A 16,715-nucleotide genomic window follows, 5' to 3' on the forward strand; every position below is an offset into this window, starting at 1 on the left:
AAACGGGACGACACGTAATTGTACAGAAGATAAAGGAAATGAAGCTATTGATCAATGTGTTAGTATATCCTTGCACATAAAAAGGATGTAAATCCTCCTACACACAGCAGTAAAATGAAATCGAGGCCTTTCCATCTGTCATGGAAAACTGCCTCTTCTTATTACTATAGAAAAAAAGGAAGTGTAATAAGAGATCTGTCAGCTCCATAAACTAGGAACCAATTCTTCTACGCACTCCACGTCCGATCCTGCACGGCAGTGGAAAGCTGGCTTTCTCCTGGTATCGCTTTCCTCGAGCCCTCTCTCCGTCCCCCTCCCTTTTTCAATCACTAGAGAAATTAACCCACTTCCCCCAACGAAAATCCTGAAACTGCCCTAAGCAGACTAACAGTGACGTATTCGTAGAGCCTACTAATGAGGGACAGACTTCTAAGATTCGGAATGCGCCAAATAAGATCTGTGTTGCTGAAGTGTATCACAATCTCCTAATTCGTATCCTACTGAGAAGGCTACCCACCATGCAATGCTTGATAATGCTGCAAAACTCCTAATTAGAACGGTCCCGTTTTCTCAGCTTTATTAACGCATCAACAGTACTACCTGGAAACGGCAGAAGTTGTAAATCACTACTGTTTTTCCTCCTCTAATCGACCAACTACCCCTACTGGTTAAATTTCACCAGAGCAATTTAGTTTGTATTGAGTTGTTAGATTAACAACACGGTAGACAATCTACACATTTGCGTAGGTAGTATTTCTGGCATAAAAACATCCCCAAGCTAGAAAAATACAGGGTTTTATTAATGTTATTCTCCTACATTCCATTTTCTTTTATTAAAAAAAAATTTTTTTTAATGTTTATTTTTGAGAGAGAAAGAGCATAAGCTGGGGAGGGGCAGAGAGAGAGGGAGACACAGAACCGGAAGCAGGCTCCAGGCTCGGAGCCGTCAGCACAGAGCCCGACGCGGGGCTTGAAATCATGACCTGGGCCGAAGTCGGGACACCTAACCGACTGAGCCACCCAGGCACCCCCTCCTGTATTCCATTTTAAAAGAAGATGACAGTGTCTCAGAAGTTTGGCTTTTGTGGTAATGTCTCAGCGATGCGTCACCACTGAATGTTTGCTATGAACCACCTGTTCTATGTTCTGAAGTTAAGTGCAAAATAATTACCGGATTCTTTCCATATTTACAGAGTACTGTTTTTTTTTTTTTTTTTTGAAACCTTAAAACCATCCATTTGTTAGCAACAGGTTTATGATAACCTGTTCCATTTCTAATTCCCTGTCATCACTGAGCAATGTTTATTTTATTGTTAATGTTTATTTATTTTTGAGAAAGAGAGAGAGAGAGAGAGAGAGTGGGAGCAGGGGAGGGGCAGAGAGAGAGAGAGAGAGAGAGAGACAGAATCTGAAGAAGGTTCTAGGCTCTGAGCTGTGAGCACAGAGCCCGACTCGGGGCTCGAACCCACAAACCATTAGATCATGACCTGAGCCGAAGTTGGACGCTCAACCAACTGAGCCACCCAGGAGCCCCTAGTGAACAATGTTTCTGACCAAACAGCACAGGAAACAGTGGAGAAAGGGTTTCTTCCTGGGTTGGTCAGAAGCAGGGTAAACAGAAGCTGATGTGTGCATACAACTCATGAACTTTTAAGCGATTCATATACCCTGACACTCACTTTCGCTCCTGCCTAAAGACTTTAATAAATATTCCGAATTCATTTTTGAGATGAAAAAATAAAAGTCTTTTTTATTGAACACGAAGTAGTAGGAAACATTAAAAATACGATTAAAGATGTTGACAGACTTCAGGTTGGGTCATTCAATTTCTGAGATGATATCAAAGTAAGGAAGCTGGACGTTCACTGGATCTTTTACTTACATATAAAGAAAATATATCTGTACACAACACCATGGCTTTCCTTCCACCTTAGTTATAAATGGCACATAAACACTCAAAAATAAGAACCACCTTTATAGGCAGGCCTAACCAAGAAAACCGTATTGTATTATTCTGTGAATAAAATGCCCAAATGAGCCTTATCTTAAGGACACACAACTCTCTAAGTTGTTATGTACAGCAAATGTTAAGACCAAGAGCACGATTTGCTTGTGTTCTTACTCCAATGGAGAGATAACCAAACTTGTCCACCTAGCATTCAAATTTGTTTTACATTTATTCATTTTTGAGAGCCAGAGAGAGACAGCGCACAAGCGGGGTAGGGGCAGAGAGAGAGGGAGGCACAGGCTCCGAAGCAGGCTCCAGGCTCCGAGCCATCAGCACAGAGCCCGATGCGGGGCTCGAACTCACGAACGGCGAGATCATGACCCGAGCCGAAGTCGGACGCCCCACCGACTGAGCCACCCGCGCGCCCCTGTCCACCTAGGATTCAAATTCATCTGCTCCTCACACCGGCGTACTGTTCTGTAAGTCACGGCCAAACAGATCAGCACAGGATGTGCCCGTAGTCAGGACTCTTCCTTTCTGGACAGCGGCCGAGCTTACTTTCAAACCCGGGTCTTCCCAGGGTCAGTTCCCCGACAGGTTTCCGTCCCCGCTACCAGCATACTGGGACACGAGGGACAGCTGCATGTTTTAAGTCAGAGGTGGGCAAACTCTTCCTGTAAAGGGCCAGATGCTACCGTAGAACAAAAGCAGCCACAGACACCACGTAAATGAACGAATATGGCTGGGTTCCGATAAAACTTTATGGACGCTGAAGCCTGAATTTCACGTAACTGTCACAGGTCCCAAATATTCTTCTTCTCTTAAACCTTTTTTAATGATTAGAAAAGGTAAAAACCAAAAAAAAAAAAAAAAGTAGAAACCATTCTTTGCTCATGGGCTGTACAAAAAGGCAGTGGGTCTTTCTGGCCTACAAGCCATAGTCTGTCAACCCCCCTGTCGTAAGCCTCTTTGGAAATCTCTCTCTCGAGCGCCGGGCAGATGAGATCTATGAATCTAGTTCACGAACCTGACCGTTAAGTCGGCTTCGTGTCTAATGTGCCCATCAGGGTTTGATGAATCCCACGTTTAAACGTGTGTGTTCCTGGTGACAAATCCTGGGGAAGCCCAGGTGCCAAGAATCTCAGACTAGTTCTAGGGCCCACTTAGGGTTTTAAGATCGCCCGAAACGAGCAGCTTCCGATAAATCAGCTTCTCTGCACGAAGTGCTTTAGATTTTCCTCCATGACTCTAGAATCAAGACCTCTCTCATGGTCCTAGAATCCCTTCAAGGAGATTCTGAAACCGTGGATTGAAACCGGACAAGGTAAATGAAGGTTGTGGTTGGTCCCGGTCTTTGGGGCTTTTCTCTGCGCGTGGCCGGAAATGCCAACAGGCTTTAGAACCAACTTTGTTTTCATGCTGCGACTGCTCTCTCCATCCCAGAATCGCTCACTACTCCACAGCCTTGACTTTCAAGCGTTCAGGACTGGAAGGGGTTGGGGGGCTGCGGGGGAGGGGGCCGGGAGGGCTGGTGATTCCGTGTAAGGGTAAGGTACAAAGGGACTAGAGTGTTTTCATCCTTCCTTTTCAAGTTTGGAATCCTTCAAAAGGGCTACTGTTGAGAAGGGGGGGGGGGGGTGCGGAGATTGCGTGCTCTCTCTTCTTGTTTCCTGAAGCAGAGTCTGGGACAGGAGGTTCACTGTAGGACTGCACTCCTATGGAACGGAATGACAATTTCTCGACGGAGGGATCTGGATACTGAGTAAAAAATCCATTCAGTGTGAAGCGGGTCAAACTTCTGGAAGCTTTTCTGGACCCCCGTTGGAAATCTATAGGTTTACCCCAATAACCCCTGCAATCAAAGCCTCCAGAAGTACACAATGGCCGTTTGTATGTAGAATGCAGGCTTCTCGGTTTATACACCCTTGAAAACAATACTTACTGTTTTCTATGGTTGGGTCGTAGGAGTCAACAAATTGGCCTTCAACAAACTGAATCGTCAATGAGGATTTCCCTATAAAAGAGAGCAAAAGCTCAGTATGTATTTGCATATTAAGGTAAAAAACAAAATTCTACTATTTTACAAAAAAACCCCACCCTAACAAGATGAAGAAACGGAAAGTACTGGGATCAGAACACCTGTCTTTAAATAAGCCTTTGGGCAATTTCAAAAAGGAAATAAAATTTCAAGAATCTGCTTTCTAGGAGAGGAATTTAACCAATTAAGCTATTATGAATTAAAACACTTTTGTGACATTAACAAATATTACTGACCAGCAAACATTTCACATATTCTGTTAAATTCTGCAATAAGGTCTAAACTAAGCTAATTTCCTCTGGTGTCCCTGAAATGTGGGTATTAATTTTAATACAGAAATTATTAAGACAGGATTTGTTTCTTTGGGCTCTTTCCTATGTGGCTGTTAGAAATGTTACCAGGTACAGCATTTAATTTTTTCTTTTTAACGTTTATTTATTTTTGAGACAGGGACAGAGCATGAACGGGGGAGGGTCAGAGAGAGAGGGAGACACAGAATCCGAAGCAGGCTCCAGGCTCTGAGCTGTCAGCACAGAGCCCGACACGGGGCTCGAACTGACCATGAGATCATGACCCGAGCTGAAGTCAGACACTTAACCAATGGAGCCACCCAGGTGCCCCTAATTTTTTTTTAACGTTTATTTATCTTGCCAGAGAGAGAGAGCGAGCGAGCAAGAGCGAGCGGGGGAGGGAGACACAGAATCTGAAGCACATTCCAGGCTCTGAGCCGTCAGCACAGAGCCTGACGCGGGGCTTGAACTCACAGACTGTGAGATCATGACCTGAGCCGAAGTCGGACGCTCAACTGACTGAGCCACCCAGGCACCCCTCCAGGTACAGCTTTTAAGGAGGGTAATGTGAGACCATGTAAAAGAAGTCTTTAAAAAACTCCTCGAAGGCAGAAATCCTGCCTGAACCATTCAGTCTCAAAAGCCTCGTGATGTCTGGCACACACCAAATAATGAAGAAATGTTCTGGACTTTACAGTAAAATCACTTTCTCATAATTGAGCCTATGTACTAAGCAATCAAGAGACGGAGGCTTAAGTTCTCAACTATTTGATGCCTAAAATTTCACCTGCTGGACTTCAGAACGGGGCACTCTGTAAAGATAGTGTGAGAACAGTCCAGGAAATGACGTAAGTGGTCCCCCCCGCCAAATTTCACCCCAAACACTTTCTTCTCTCGTACGTCTCCCAGAGCACTAGTGTTTTTTGGGTAAGATTTAATTTTTTAACTAATCTCTACACCCAGCGTGGGACTTGAACCTACAACCCCGAGGTCAAGAACAGCATGCTCTTCAGATTGAGCCAGCCAGGCGCTCCCTATTAACTTTACACACACGCTCTACATGTTCGCCGCATCTCACCGGACTTTTATGTCAAAAGACCTTCAGGGAGAGAGGTTTGCACCAGGAGCCTTCTGCTTCTGGGGGGTTTCGGTTGGCACGTTTTCATAACACAGGCAGCACCCCCCCCCCCATACTTAGAAATTAATGAATTAATAAACTGGTTTACAAGTGGGAGCTGCGGGGAGACAACTAGAAAACCCCCAAGTTGGCAGGACTATTTTACTCCTCACGGGCAGTTAAACACACAGTTCAAAGTGTTTCTAGAATTATTAAAACCCGAACTCATTGTCTACAGAAGCAGCCTACAAGAGCTTTTGACAATTAAAAGTTCCCTCCCTGCTTTAAATCCTCATTTCAATTAGAATAAATTTCCCGGGGCACCTGGGTGGCTCAGCAGTCGGTTAAGCGGCTGCCTTCGGCTCAGGTCATGATCTCACAGTTCATGAGTTCGAGCCCTGCACTGGGTTCTCTGCTGTCAGCACAGAGCCCGCTTTGGATCTTCTGTCCCCATCTCTCTCTCTGCCCCTCCCCTGCTCGCTTCCTAGCTCTCCCTCAGTCAAGAATAAAGTAAACGTTGAAAATTAAAAAAAGAGTAAGTTCCCAAATCCCAACCAGGCCGGGCCCTGCTCTGTCTACCCCCCCCCCCCCCAGTCCCCCCAACCTCTCTGCTGCCCCTCCCCGGACCCTCCCAGGCCCATTTGGCACATCCCCCTCTGTCCCTCTGTTCTAGCATTCTCTGCACGCGACTCACTTTTGTCATTACTTTGGGAGCTCGATGGCCCTTCTTCAGAGACGCCTCCGCTGAGACCAGCCCATCTAAGGTGGCACCCATCCCCAAGGGTCACTCTATCACAGCCATCCTGCTTTTTCTCCGTAGTGCTTGACGTTATCGGACACTGTCTTCGCTCACTGGCCTCCGGAGACCAGTACGGTGACTGAGGGGTACAGCAGACGCTCAGGTTTTGGAACGAACGAATGAGATGGAGACTTACGTGTCCAAAGGGCACTCTCACGCATTCTGGATGTTATAACAGATCTCAATTTTATGCCCAAGGCAAGGAAAGACAGTTCAACAGGAATTGAGAAACAGTTATCTAGTATTTATTTTGGTATCCAACCACGAGCCTGCCTGTGCTACGTGGAATACGGGGTCATCCAGGAGCCCACACGTCTCAAAGGGACTGTGTTCAAAAGAAAGCATGTTATCGAAGCTAGTTCATAAAGAGCATTTAAGTTAACAGACAGCAAACCTATTTTATGTAAGGAAACAGCAAGAGAAAAAAGTCTACTAAGTCAGCCAAACTGAAAAATTTAAAGGAGTAGGAAAATTCTTATTTATACTGAATGCTATTGCTTCAAGCAAAAGACATTTAATTGGAAAGGAAAGAGAGAAAGAAACTTCTTTAGGGCTTCTAAGGGGACTTCTGGGCCCTCCGGTGGGCACTCTGACACCCCTAGGTAGGCTAAGGGAGGGTTTTGGCTTGTAAATGGAAAGAAGGAAGGAAGCACAATGTAATTTTTTCCTAAAGATAAATGGGCAAGAGTTAACAAGGGCTTCAGAGGATTTTTACACCTTTTCCCAGGTAGAACCGGGTTAAGAACAGTGGAAGAAAGGGGTTGCCCATGACACCCATGGTGAGCCCCTCCGAGAGGAGGCAGGAAACGGAAACACAGCTCAGAGTGGTGCCAGGCAAGCTTCAAGGGCCTCACTTGCAGGGGTGAAGGGGCAGAGAGCAGAGCCTCGGAAGTTATCCCAGGAAACTTAAGAAATTCAAGAAGACACACGTTTAACAAGACAGCATGACATTAAGTGCAACGACGGAGTATTACATAAACGAGCGGCCCACGTTTTAAAAATACAATTCCTGGCGCGCGTCCAAAGAGGAGTTTCTCACATATGTCATGAAGGGCGTGAATTATACGAAAGGCTAAATTAACACTGAACTTGAAAACACGGATAATCATTCTGGCGAAAGGCAGACAGTGGAGTCCAACGCAAATCACAGTGCGGGTTGACACAGCAAACTCTCGTCTTGGCGAGTAACTGGGACACCCGAATTTAAAACCCCGGTCTTTAGGGAGCCAACTGGCTTTCTGCATCTGCTTGGTCCTGGGAGAAGGGAACCATCCATTAGCAGAGGCAGGAGGGCTCTGGCCTCCCCTGGGGTCTCTCCTCCTCTGCACTCTCCCCTAGGGGGGAGGTGATTAATTATTTAAATGAAGAAGGGACAGGAAGACCACGTTTGCTGACAGGACACAGCGGGTTTTTCTGCCGTTTCCATTAAAAAGTCGCATTATGGGGCGCCTGGGTGGCTCGGTCAGTTGGGCGTCCGACTTCAGCTCGGGTGGTGATCTCGCAGTTGACGAGTTCGAGCCCCGCATCGGGCTGTGTGCTGGCGGCTCAGAGCCTGGAGCCTGCTTCTGATTCTGTGTCTCCCTCTCTCTGCCCCTCCCCCGCTTATGCTCGGTCTTTCTGTCTCAAAAATAAAGATAAACATTAAAAAAAAAAATTAAAAAAAAAAAAAAAGTCGCATTATTAGGCAGCCAGTGTTGAGACCTTTATATTAATGTTAGTAAACACATCCCACTTTTCATAACGTCCTTAGCCTCGCTTCCAGCAATTTCTGGCTTTCAGGGACCTCCTCGTCCTCTAGAGCAGTTTGCAGCTACAAAAGGCATTGCTGATCCACAAATGATATTCTTTTTAAACACAAAAAAAATTTTTAACGTTTATTTTTGAGAGCAAGAGCGAGAGTGGGAGAGAGCGTGAGAGATAGAGCAAGAGCAAGGGAGGGGGGGCGGGAGAGAGGAAGACACAGAATCTGAAACAGGCCCCAAGCTCTGAGGGGTCAGCACAGAGCCCCATGTGGGGCTCGAGCTCACAAACTGCGAGAGATCACGACCTAAGCCGAAGTGGGCCGCTTAGCCGCCTGAGCCACCCAGGCGCCTCCACAAGTGATATTCTTGATCACCTTTAACATTTTGCCTTCATTATAACGTCATAAATTTACTGTGGCCTTTACATTTATCAAATTCAGATTCTGAAACACTAGTTACTTCCTGAAGACATTTCAGCAACAATCGTGCTCTCAGCAGGCTCATAAATTTGTACACTCTGAGAAGAACCTCAAATTCCAGATCAACTCTCTGGAGAAATGTTGTATGAAAACACAGGAGCGATCTGAAAGAAAATAAAAGGCACCACATACGCAGATGTGTGTTATTAACGCACCGAGGGGCGCAGATCACTCATTTTATGACATAACGTAGTATTAAAAAGGTTTGAAAACAAAATATCCCCATCTTCCACAATTAACTTCCAAATACTCTTCGGCTAGACTAAAACCCCCCTTAACTTTAAAAATCCTACAGGTTTTCGATTTTTTTTAAGTTTACTTATTTATAGAGAGAGCACGGGGGAGGGGGAAGGGCAGAGAGAGAGAGAGAGAGAGAGAGAGAGAGAGAGAGAAAGAACACCCCAAGCAGGCTCAATCCCACGAACCGTGAGATCATGACCTGAGCCGAAATCAAGAACTGGATGTTTAAGTGACTGAGCTGCCAGGGACCCCCCGCCCCAAATCCTACAAATCATTTTTAAAAAGTTTCTTCTTGCGGTGCCGGGTTGGTTCTGTCGGTCAAGCGTCCAACGACTTCCCACATCCTTGGTTCGAATTCTGTCTCCCTCTCCCTCTGACCGTCGCCCTCCCCCCCCCACGTTCTCTCTCTCTCTCTCAAAAAATAAATAAACATTAAAAAAATTTTTTTTCTTAAGTTTCTTCTCACTTTTACCAGGTAAACCCAGCATTTATGTGTTTCTCGCCAAGGATAATGGGGCACGGTAACTTTGTTCACCCGGTATTTTCCCCACGGAAGATACACCTGCACAGTTGCTGACTGAATCTCTCACACTTGTGATTACTGCAAAATAAGCGCTGTGCACAAAACATTTTAAGAGCTTTCAGGTTAATTTTGAACTCGTTTTCATGATTGTTCTCCTAAAAAAAAAAAAACCCTACTTTTGGATGACGTCCCCTCTCCCCAGCCAGCATTCTCCGGAACGGCTGGCACATTACTTGTCCATCGGGACATAATGGGGAGGAGAAGGTTCCATCTACCAACTAGTCTGTCAAGTCGTTTGGCACGGGGTCCACGGAGAGCAGTGCGATGTATCTGGGACACAACCCGTCCCCGAGGACTGCTTTCATTTTCACCTGCAATTCCTAACCTCACCTTATGCGACCTGATGTCCACGTAGATAAGCTGACACTTTAGCTTCAAAGCATCACTGTATTGCCACCAGTAATCGTCTGTGTCGCTTCAGAGAGCCACCTTGTGAGCCCAGCACCAGACCCCGGCTGGTCACCCCTCCCAGACGACTCCACTTCTAACACCTGCACCTCCCATGTACCAATCACAAGCAGGGCATTCTCCCGGCCCTCACTCTCTGACTTCTACCGAGCACATCTCCGGAAGTAAAGTTTTTGAACCAGGGGGTTGAAACCCACCAGGTGATGAAGTCAATATACTGAACTGTGACCAGACTATCTGTGTTTTTTTTTAATTAAAAAAAATTTTTTTAATGTTTATTTATTTATATAAAATGTTTATGAGAGACAGAGTTCAAGTGGGGGAGGGGGAGAGAGAGAGGGAGACACAGAATCCGAAGCAGGCTCCAGGCTCTGAGCTGTCAGCACAGAGCCCGACGTGGGGCTCGAACTCACGGACTGTGAGATCGTGACCCGAGCCGAAGTTGGACGCTTAATCGACTAAGCCACCCAGGCACCCCAATGTTTATTTTTGAGAGAGAGAGAGAGAGGGGGAGAGAGAGCAGGGGAGGGGGAGAGAAAAAAAGAGACACAGAATCCGAAGCAGGCTCCGGGCTCTGAGCTGTCAGCGCAGAGCCCGATGTGGGGCTCGAACTCCTGAACCACGAGATCATGACCTGAGCCAAAGCCGGACGCTTCACTGACTGAGGCCCCAGGCACCCCCAGATTGTTTTTAAAGAGAGAACACACCAGAGTGGATTGCCTGTAATAAAGTGATGAAACTTTTCTTTCAGTTATATACAAACATTTATGACTGTGTCACAATGTAAACTCTTTCTTGGTGCAGGTTGTGATCGGAAAGGTCAGAAATCTACCACTCTACGTGATCACATCCTGAATCTCCAATCTCCACCATGTTTCATTTCCTTGCCTATCACTTTAAGCCCCAAGATAAATCACTGTCCACTACTTTCTTGTCAAACCCCTCCAATTTCCGTTCCCCGGGCCCCTGAAAAACCCTCTGATCTTAATCTGATCATTTGCCCTTGGTGAGCCTGTGGAGCTCAGCTGCAGAAAAATTCCGCAACCCTGTGGGTTAACGACTATTCTCAAGCCACGGTCTTTGCACCTTTCCCCTGTGCTGTCCCACAGCCCCCTTTCCTCCTGCCGAAGTGGTGAAAATGTGGTCCCGGCAGCATCCCAGGGTCACCTATTACAACGGCAAATTCTTAAGTCCCAACCAAACCTACTGGAAGTATTAACAAGCCCCGCCCCCATTCTATGGGGCACCCAAGCCTGAGAACCGCTGTCGTCAGGAAACAAATTCACATCTCCTGGATCACCCTAAGTCACCTTTCTCCTGCAGCCTCTGGGATATCCCCAAATCCTCTAGTTCCTCCCAGCAGCTCTGATCATACGCATTTAAAGGACATCTAATTTGAGGCAGGTCCTGGGACACAGCTATGTGCGTGACGTGGTGTCTAACCTCAGCAGTCACCTGCTGTGACCACCTCTTCCTCCCACGAATGCTCTCCTGGCCACTTGGGTTCTGGATCCCATTCCCTCCCAGTCTCATCCAGATCCTCCTCCTCCTGAAGCAGCTGTAAACACACTATTAGGGTCTCTACTGCTTTACTCCATGCAATGAGGTTTGTTAACGGTGCCTCGGAAACATGTCAATACGTACAAGCCAGGGAGACCGGCCTGGAACAGATCCTCGCGAGCACCTTGATTTCAGACTTCTGACCCCAGAGCTGTGACAGAATACATTTCTGTTGCTCCACCCCCAACCCACCATTTGGGGTGCTTCCTTAAAGGACACGAATACACCTGTTTTTCCTTTAGTTTTTTTAAAGAACTTTATTAAGATAGAATTCACGTACTAGAGGAGTCATCTCTTTAAAGAGCACGATTACATTTTTAGTACACTGACAGGGCTGGGCAGCTGTCACCACAACCAACTCTGGGACATTTTCATCCCCCCAGAAAGAACCCCCATGCCTGTGAGCCGTCACTTCCGCTCCCCTGTCCCCTCCCCAGCTCCCGGTGACCTGACCGCTGAGCTACTTTCTGTGTGTATTCAAAATAACTCAACAGGAACCCAACAGCATAGGCAAGAGACGGGAAGAGGCAAATCACAAAAGACGTATGAATTACCATACCAACAGGTAAATGGAAAGATGCTCAACATCATTAGCCACGGGGAAGATTCAAATAAAACCGCGACCCACCACCTTCGCTATTAGCAGGGCAAAAGTTACAAAGATCCACGATACCAAGCCTTGGTGAGGACGGAACTCTTAATTTGTTGCTGGTACAAGTGGGAAATGGCACAAACGGCACCGGGGAAGAGTTTGGGAGTTTCCCACAACGTTACACACTTAAGAAATACGTGGCTCGTGCAACACCATTCCTAGGTATTTACCAAAGAAAAATGACCGCATGTGCACAAAGACGCAGCAAATGCTTACCGCGGCTTTATTAGTAAATACTGGAACCAACCAACGGGTGACAGGAGAGACAGATGAGGGCACGGCCATTCAATGGGATAGTACTCAGCAATAAACCGGAACTACTTACACACATGACGACCGGATGAATCTCAAAACCATCACGCTTTCTGAGAGAAGCCAGACAAAAAGAGTATGCATTGTGGGATTCTATTTATATAAAATTTTAGAACAAAGAAAAACTAATCTGCGGTGATGGGAAGCAGATCAGTGCTTGCCTGGGAGTGGGGCTGGGGCATGAAGGAAGGTTTGGGGATGACACAAAGGTTCTGTTCTGTCTTTTGGAGTCATGGTCGCACAGGTGAATAAATCTATCAAAACTCATCTAACTTTACACTTACAATGCGTACTTTAATATATGCAAGTTATACATCAATAAAACTTGACTTTTAAAAAAGTATAAAAAAGGGGAAGCCACGGGGTGCCTGGGTGGCTCTGTTGGTTAAGCACCCAACTTCGGCTCACGTCATGATCCCACAGTTCGTGGGTTTGAACCCCCGCATCGGGCTCTGCGCTGACAGTCTGGAGCCTGCTCGGGATTCTCTCTTCCCACCCATCCCCTGCACATGCACGTATTCTCTTCTCTCTCAAAAATAAATAAACTTAAAAAAAAATGTGTGTGGGGGGGAAGAAATTTACTATTTTTTTACTATGCAGAATAGGATGGTGATTGTTAGCTATGTCACTGTAGGCAGTTTTCCTGAGTCCATTCGCTTATGTGTCAAATGGTTAACAGTACCTACCTTACAGATAAATGAAAATACATGTAGAATACCTGGAATGTTAGTAAATCCTCAATAAATGTCGCTATTAGTAATAATACTGTTAACTGCTCTTACGACTAAATCAGCTTGGGAGGAAAATCCACTTCGGATTCTGTATCTCCCCCCCTCTCTCTCTGCCCCTTCCCCGCTCTGTCTCTCCATCTCTTAAAAATAACCAAACATTAAAAAAAAAACAGAAGACCAGACTCCTAAAAAAAAAAAAAAAAAAATCAAAATCTTAAAAAAAAAGCATGATAAAGAAATCAAGAAGTATAAAAATACACACACACCCCTAAAGCAGGAAACCAACTGCTGGCCATCCGCTGCCGTGTAACAAACCACCCCAAAATTTCGTGGCTACTGCCAGCAACCAGGTCATCTGTTCTCGGATTCCACAATCAAGGATGGGCTCGGCATCCCAGCGCAGGGCTGGTCCGGCAGTCATTCCTTGGTGGCTGGGGGCTAGACTCAGCTGGGAGAGCCGGGCCTTCCCCCTTCCAAGTGTCCTCCCCTAACACGTCCACATGTTACTTGCAGCTCCGGAGGACGCGGGAGCAGAAGGTTCTGCCTTGCTAATGAGTAAAGCCTGCCACCGGCACGTCACCGTCTCCGCAGCATTTGGCTGGTTCAAGAGTGCCACCGGGACAGGACAGGGGTCTCAGGAAGGTGTTTCTCTGCGAACCACCAACAGGAGGGGCATCAGCGAAAAGACGAGGTTTGCAGGCGGCAGCAAAGACCCCCAGACTCGCCTGGGGTTATAAATGGACTGCACCCTGAACCCTTAACGGGTCATTATCAAAAGGGCCAGAATAACAACGAACCGTAGGAAGATTCAGGAACGCGCTCCTTACGTGGTACACAATGCCAGTTACGTGCCCCCCTGAAGTACCACACCCACTTCGGTACAAAATGTGCGGTTCTGTCAACAGGCTGCTGCTGCTTTTTTGAGGGGCTGGGGTGATAGGCATGAACGTCAAGGTCACCAAGGAAGCCTTTTCAAAAACTACGCATACCTTCTGATTTTAGAAGGGGGCGCGTAAAGACTTCTTCGGTGTTCGCTGTGATTCTGACAGGCACATCTACGTCCACACCTCCATCACAGACTCCCAGGAAGGCATGGGATGCAGATAATCCAAAATGTAACCGTTCACCAGAAACTACAAGCCAGACACTGTTTTAAGAATTTGTAAAACAGTCTTATGAATTATCTCCTCTGTTCCTGTGAGTTAACCGGGGCTGACACCTTCTCAGTCTTTCACACCCCCTTCCCAATTTTTTAAAAATAGATGCTAGGTGAGAAAAAAAATGAAGGCGCAATTATTATTACGACAAAGACAAGACAGAATAACCAAGCAAAACTGGTTCATAAAATTATTACTCATTCAAATACTTCCCGGGTGCTCACTCCTGCCAAGCATGATGCTTCCAGATGCTTCCACTGCGGAGAATACAAGAAGTTTATGTGGAAACATGAACACTGGAGCTACGTAAATGAAGAACTTTATTAACTGTCAGAGTTATTAAACTAAAAGAAAAACAAAATTCTGCCAAGAAAGGCCATGGAGAGGGCTCCCTGAAGAGTTTTAAAATAGGAGATTCATCTCCCGTGGACTGATTTAGAGATACAGACTCGCAGGAAGGCAAGGGGATAGACCTGATAACGCTTGGCAACAAGGAAGAATGAATTTTTCCACATTTGTAGCCAAACCTGGGGAGAAGGCTGGGGTTCAGGGCGGAAAAGAGCTAGAGAAAAGCAAACAGGAGATAGATTCCCAAATTAGAACACAATTTTTAACATACCGAAGAGCATGTAGTTTTAAGATTCATCAAAACTAGCAATAACAAAAAATTAGCAAAACGAAATAAGACATTCATCGGTGAGCGCAGATGGTTGTTTATGAAAGCTATTTCTTCGGGGTGCCTGGGTGGCTAAGCCGGTTAAGTGTCTGACTCTTGATTTCAGCTCAGGTCATGATCTCATGGTTCGAAAGTTCGAGCCCCACGCAGCCTGCTTGGGGTTCTCTCTCTGCCTCTCTCTGCTCAAGCTCTCTCTGTCTCTCAAAATAAGGAAATAAAATAAACTTAAAAAAATTGTGTTTTCAAAAGTTCTTCAAGAATCTACAATGACCCATTTATGACCACCCATCCATCCTTCGCTATATACCAGGCTGTCCAACCGCGGGGGGTCGGCAGCCCTATGTGTGGATGATGAACATCTGAAACGTGGTTAGTCCTGAGACATGTCATACACAGTGTAAAACATACAGAATTTCAAAAGCTTAGGATAAAAGGTAACAATACCAAAAATATGCAATATATATTGAAATGATATTTTGGACACATTGGGCTAATAAGTTAAACATACACTGAAATTATTTCACCTGTTTCTTTTTACTTGTTTAATGTGGTTACTGGAACATTTAAAATTCCCTCTATGGCTTGCATTGTATTTCTGTCGGGCAATACTGCTCTACGCGACGGTTTAAGGATACAGGAACATCTGGGGCACCTGGGTGGCTTAGTCGGTTGAGCGGCCGACTTCGGCTCAGGTCATGATCTCGTGGTTTGTGAGTTCGAGCCCCGCATCAGGCTCTCTGCTGTCAGCCTGTAAGTGCAGAGCCCGCTTCGGATCCTCTGTCCCCCTCTCGCGCTCTCCCCCAAAATAAATAAATATTAAAAAAAAAAAAAAAGGATACAGGAACATCCTACTTGTATATAAACTTAGCTGCCTACCAGGAAGACTTCCACAAAGGTTTAAGAAATGGCAGATATGTCCATTTTGTATACGGTCCAGTTTTTTAAGGTAACAGTCATCCAGAAACATGGCCAGATGAAGAAAACATTTCATACCACATTTACGCATTTGGGTAGCAATTATGCAGGATGAAAAGGTCTAGAGACGGAGCGCAACTCCCCTACCCCCCCCCCCCCCCAAAGCAAGGAATGTCCCTGTAGATGGACACGAATCCTCAGCACCCCTGCCTGGTGGAGCAGTGTAAGCCACGTGGGACCCCCAAGTTGGGTCTTGCAACCTCCCGTTTCCAAGGCAGCAGGGCAACGACGCCGCACCCCGAAGGTGTGTTGGGGCACTCCCTCGGGTGACCCGGGGATCCGGGAGCAGCAACTCCTCAGAATCCCAAATGCAGGCACAGCCACCTGTCTCTAGGACCACGGGAACTGGGTGGGTCCCTGCTAGGGCCTCCGCAGCCAGCAAGCAGGGTGAGTGTGTGATCCGGCAGGTACATAAATGAATCTGGTCCATCTCCGAATCCTGGCGTACCCCTTCTCCCTCCTGCCAATGGCACCATTACGCATCCGGGCTCTCGTGCGAACCACCTGAAGGTTACCCTTAGCGTCTCCCACGCCGCAGCCTTGCCGATTCTCCCCTCATCACCTGCCAACTCCGTCTCCTCATCATCCTGCCCGTACCCCACCAGTCCCCGACATCTCGCCTGGTGACCCTGCAGGATGTGCCTGGTCTTCGCCCTTCCACCCCGACTGCCCCGTGCACCTCGCAGAGCGGGGGGAGGGATCTTCTTGAGGGCACAATACGGGAAGGTCAGCAAACTGCAGACCAGGAGCCAGATGCGGCCCCCGGTGTTTCTGTACAGCCTGCGAACTACAAATGGTTTTTACATTTCCAACTGGTTGGAAAGAAAAAAAATCAATACTATTTCCCGATGTGGAAGTTAGATGAAATTCAAATGTCAGCGTCTGTAAGTGAGGTTTCACTGGCATGCGGCTACGCTCACTTGTTTATGTACTGTCTGCAAATGTGTCTTCTTCCTCATGATTTTCCTAATGACACCTTCTTTTCCCTCACTTGCTCTACTGCGATAG

The 16,715-nt window shown here is 46.5% G+C and overlaps 1 protein-coding gene across 1 annotated transcript in view; it reads right to left on the minus strand.

The window, feature by feature from the left end:
* RHEB (Ras homolog, mTORC1 binding) overlaps positions 1 to 16,715 on the minus strand; it is a 43,848-nt gene that overhangs the window by 17,628 nt on the left and 9,505 nt on the right. Inside the window, exon 2 of the mRNA XM_023250751.2 lies at positions 3,891 to 3,962. Within this exon, the coding sequence (XP_023106519.1) occupies positions 3,891 to 3,962 (72 nt within the window). The remainder of the gene's footprint in view (positions 1 to 3,890; positions 3,963 to 16,715) is intronic.

This window comes from Felis catus, chromosome A2 (assembly GCF_018350175.1).
Source record: "Felis catus isolate Fca126 chromosome A2, F.catus_Fca126_mat1.0, whole genome shotgun sequence".
Taxonomy (NCBI): Eukaryota; Metazoa; Chordata; class Mammalia; order Carnivora; family Felidae; genus Felis; species Felis catus.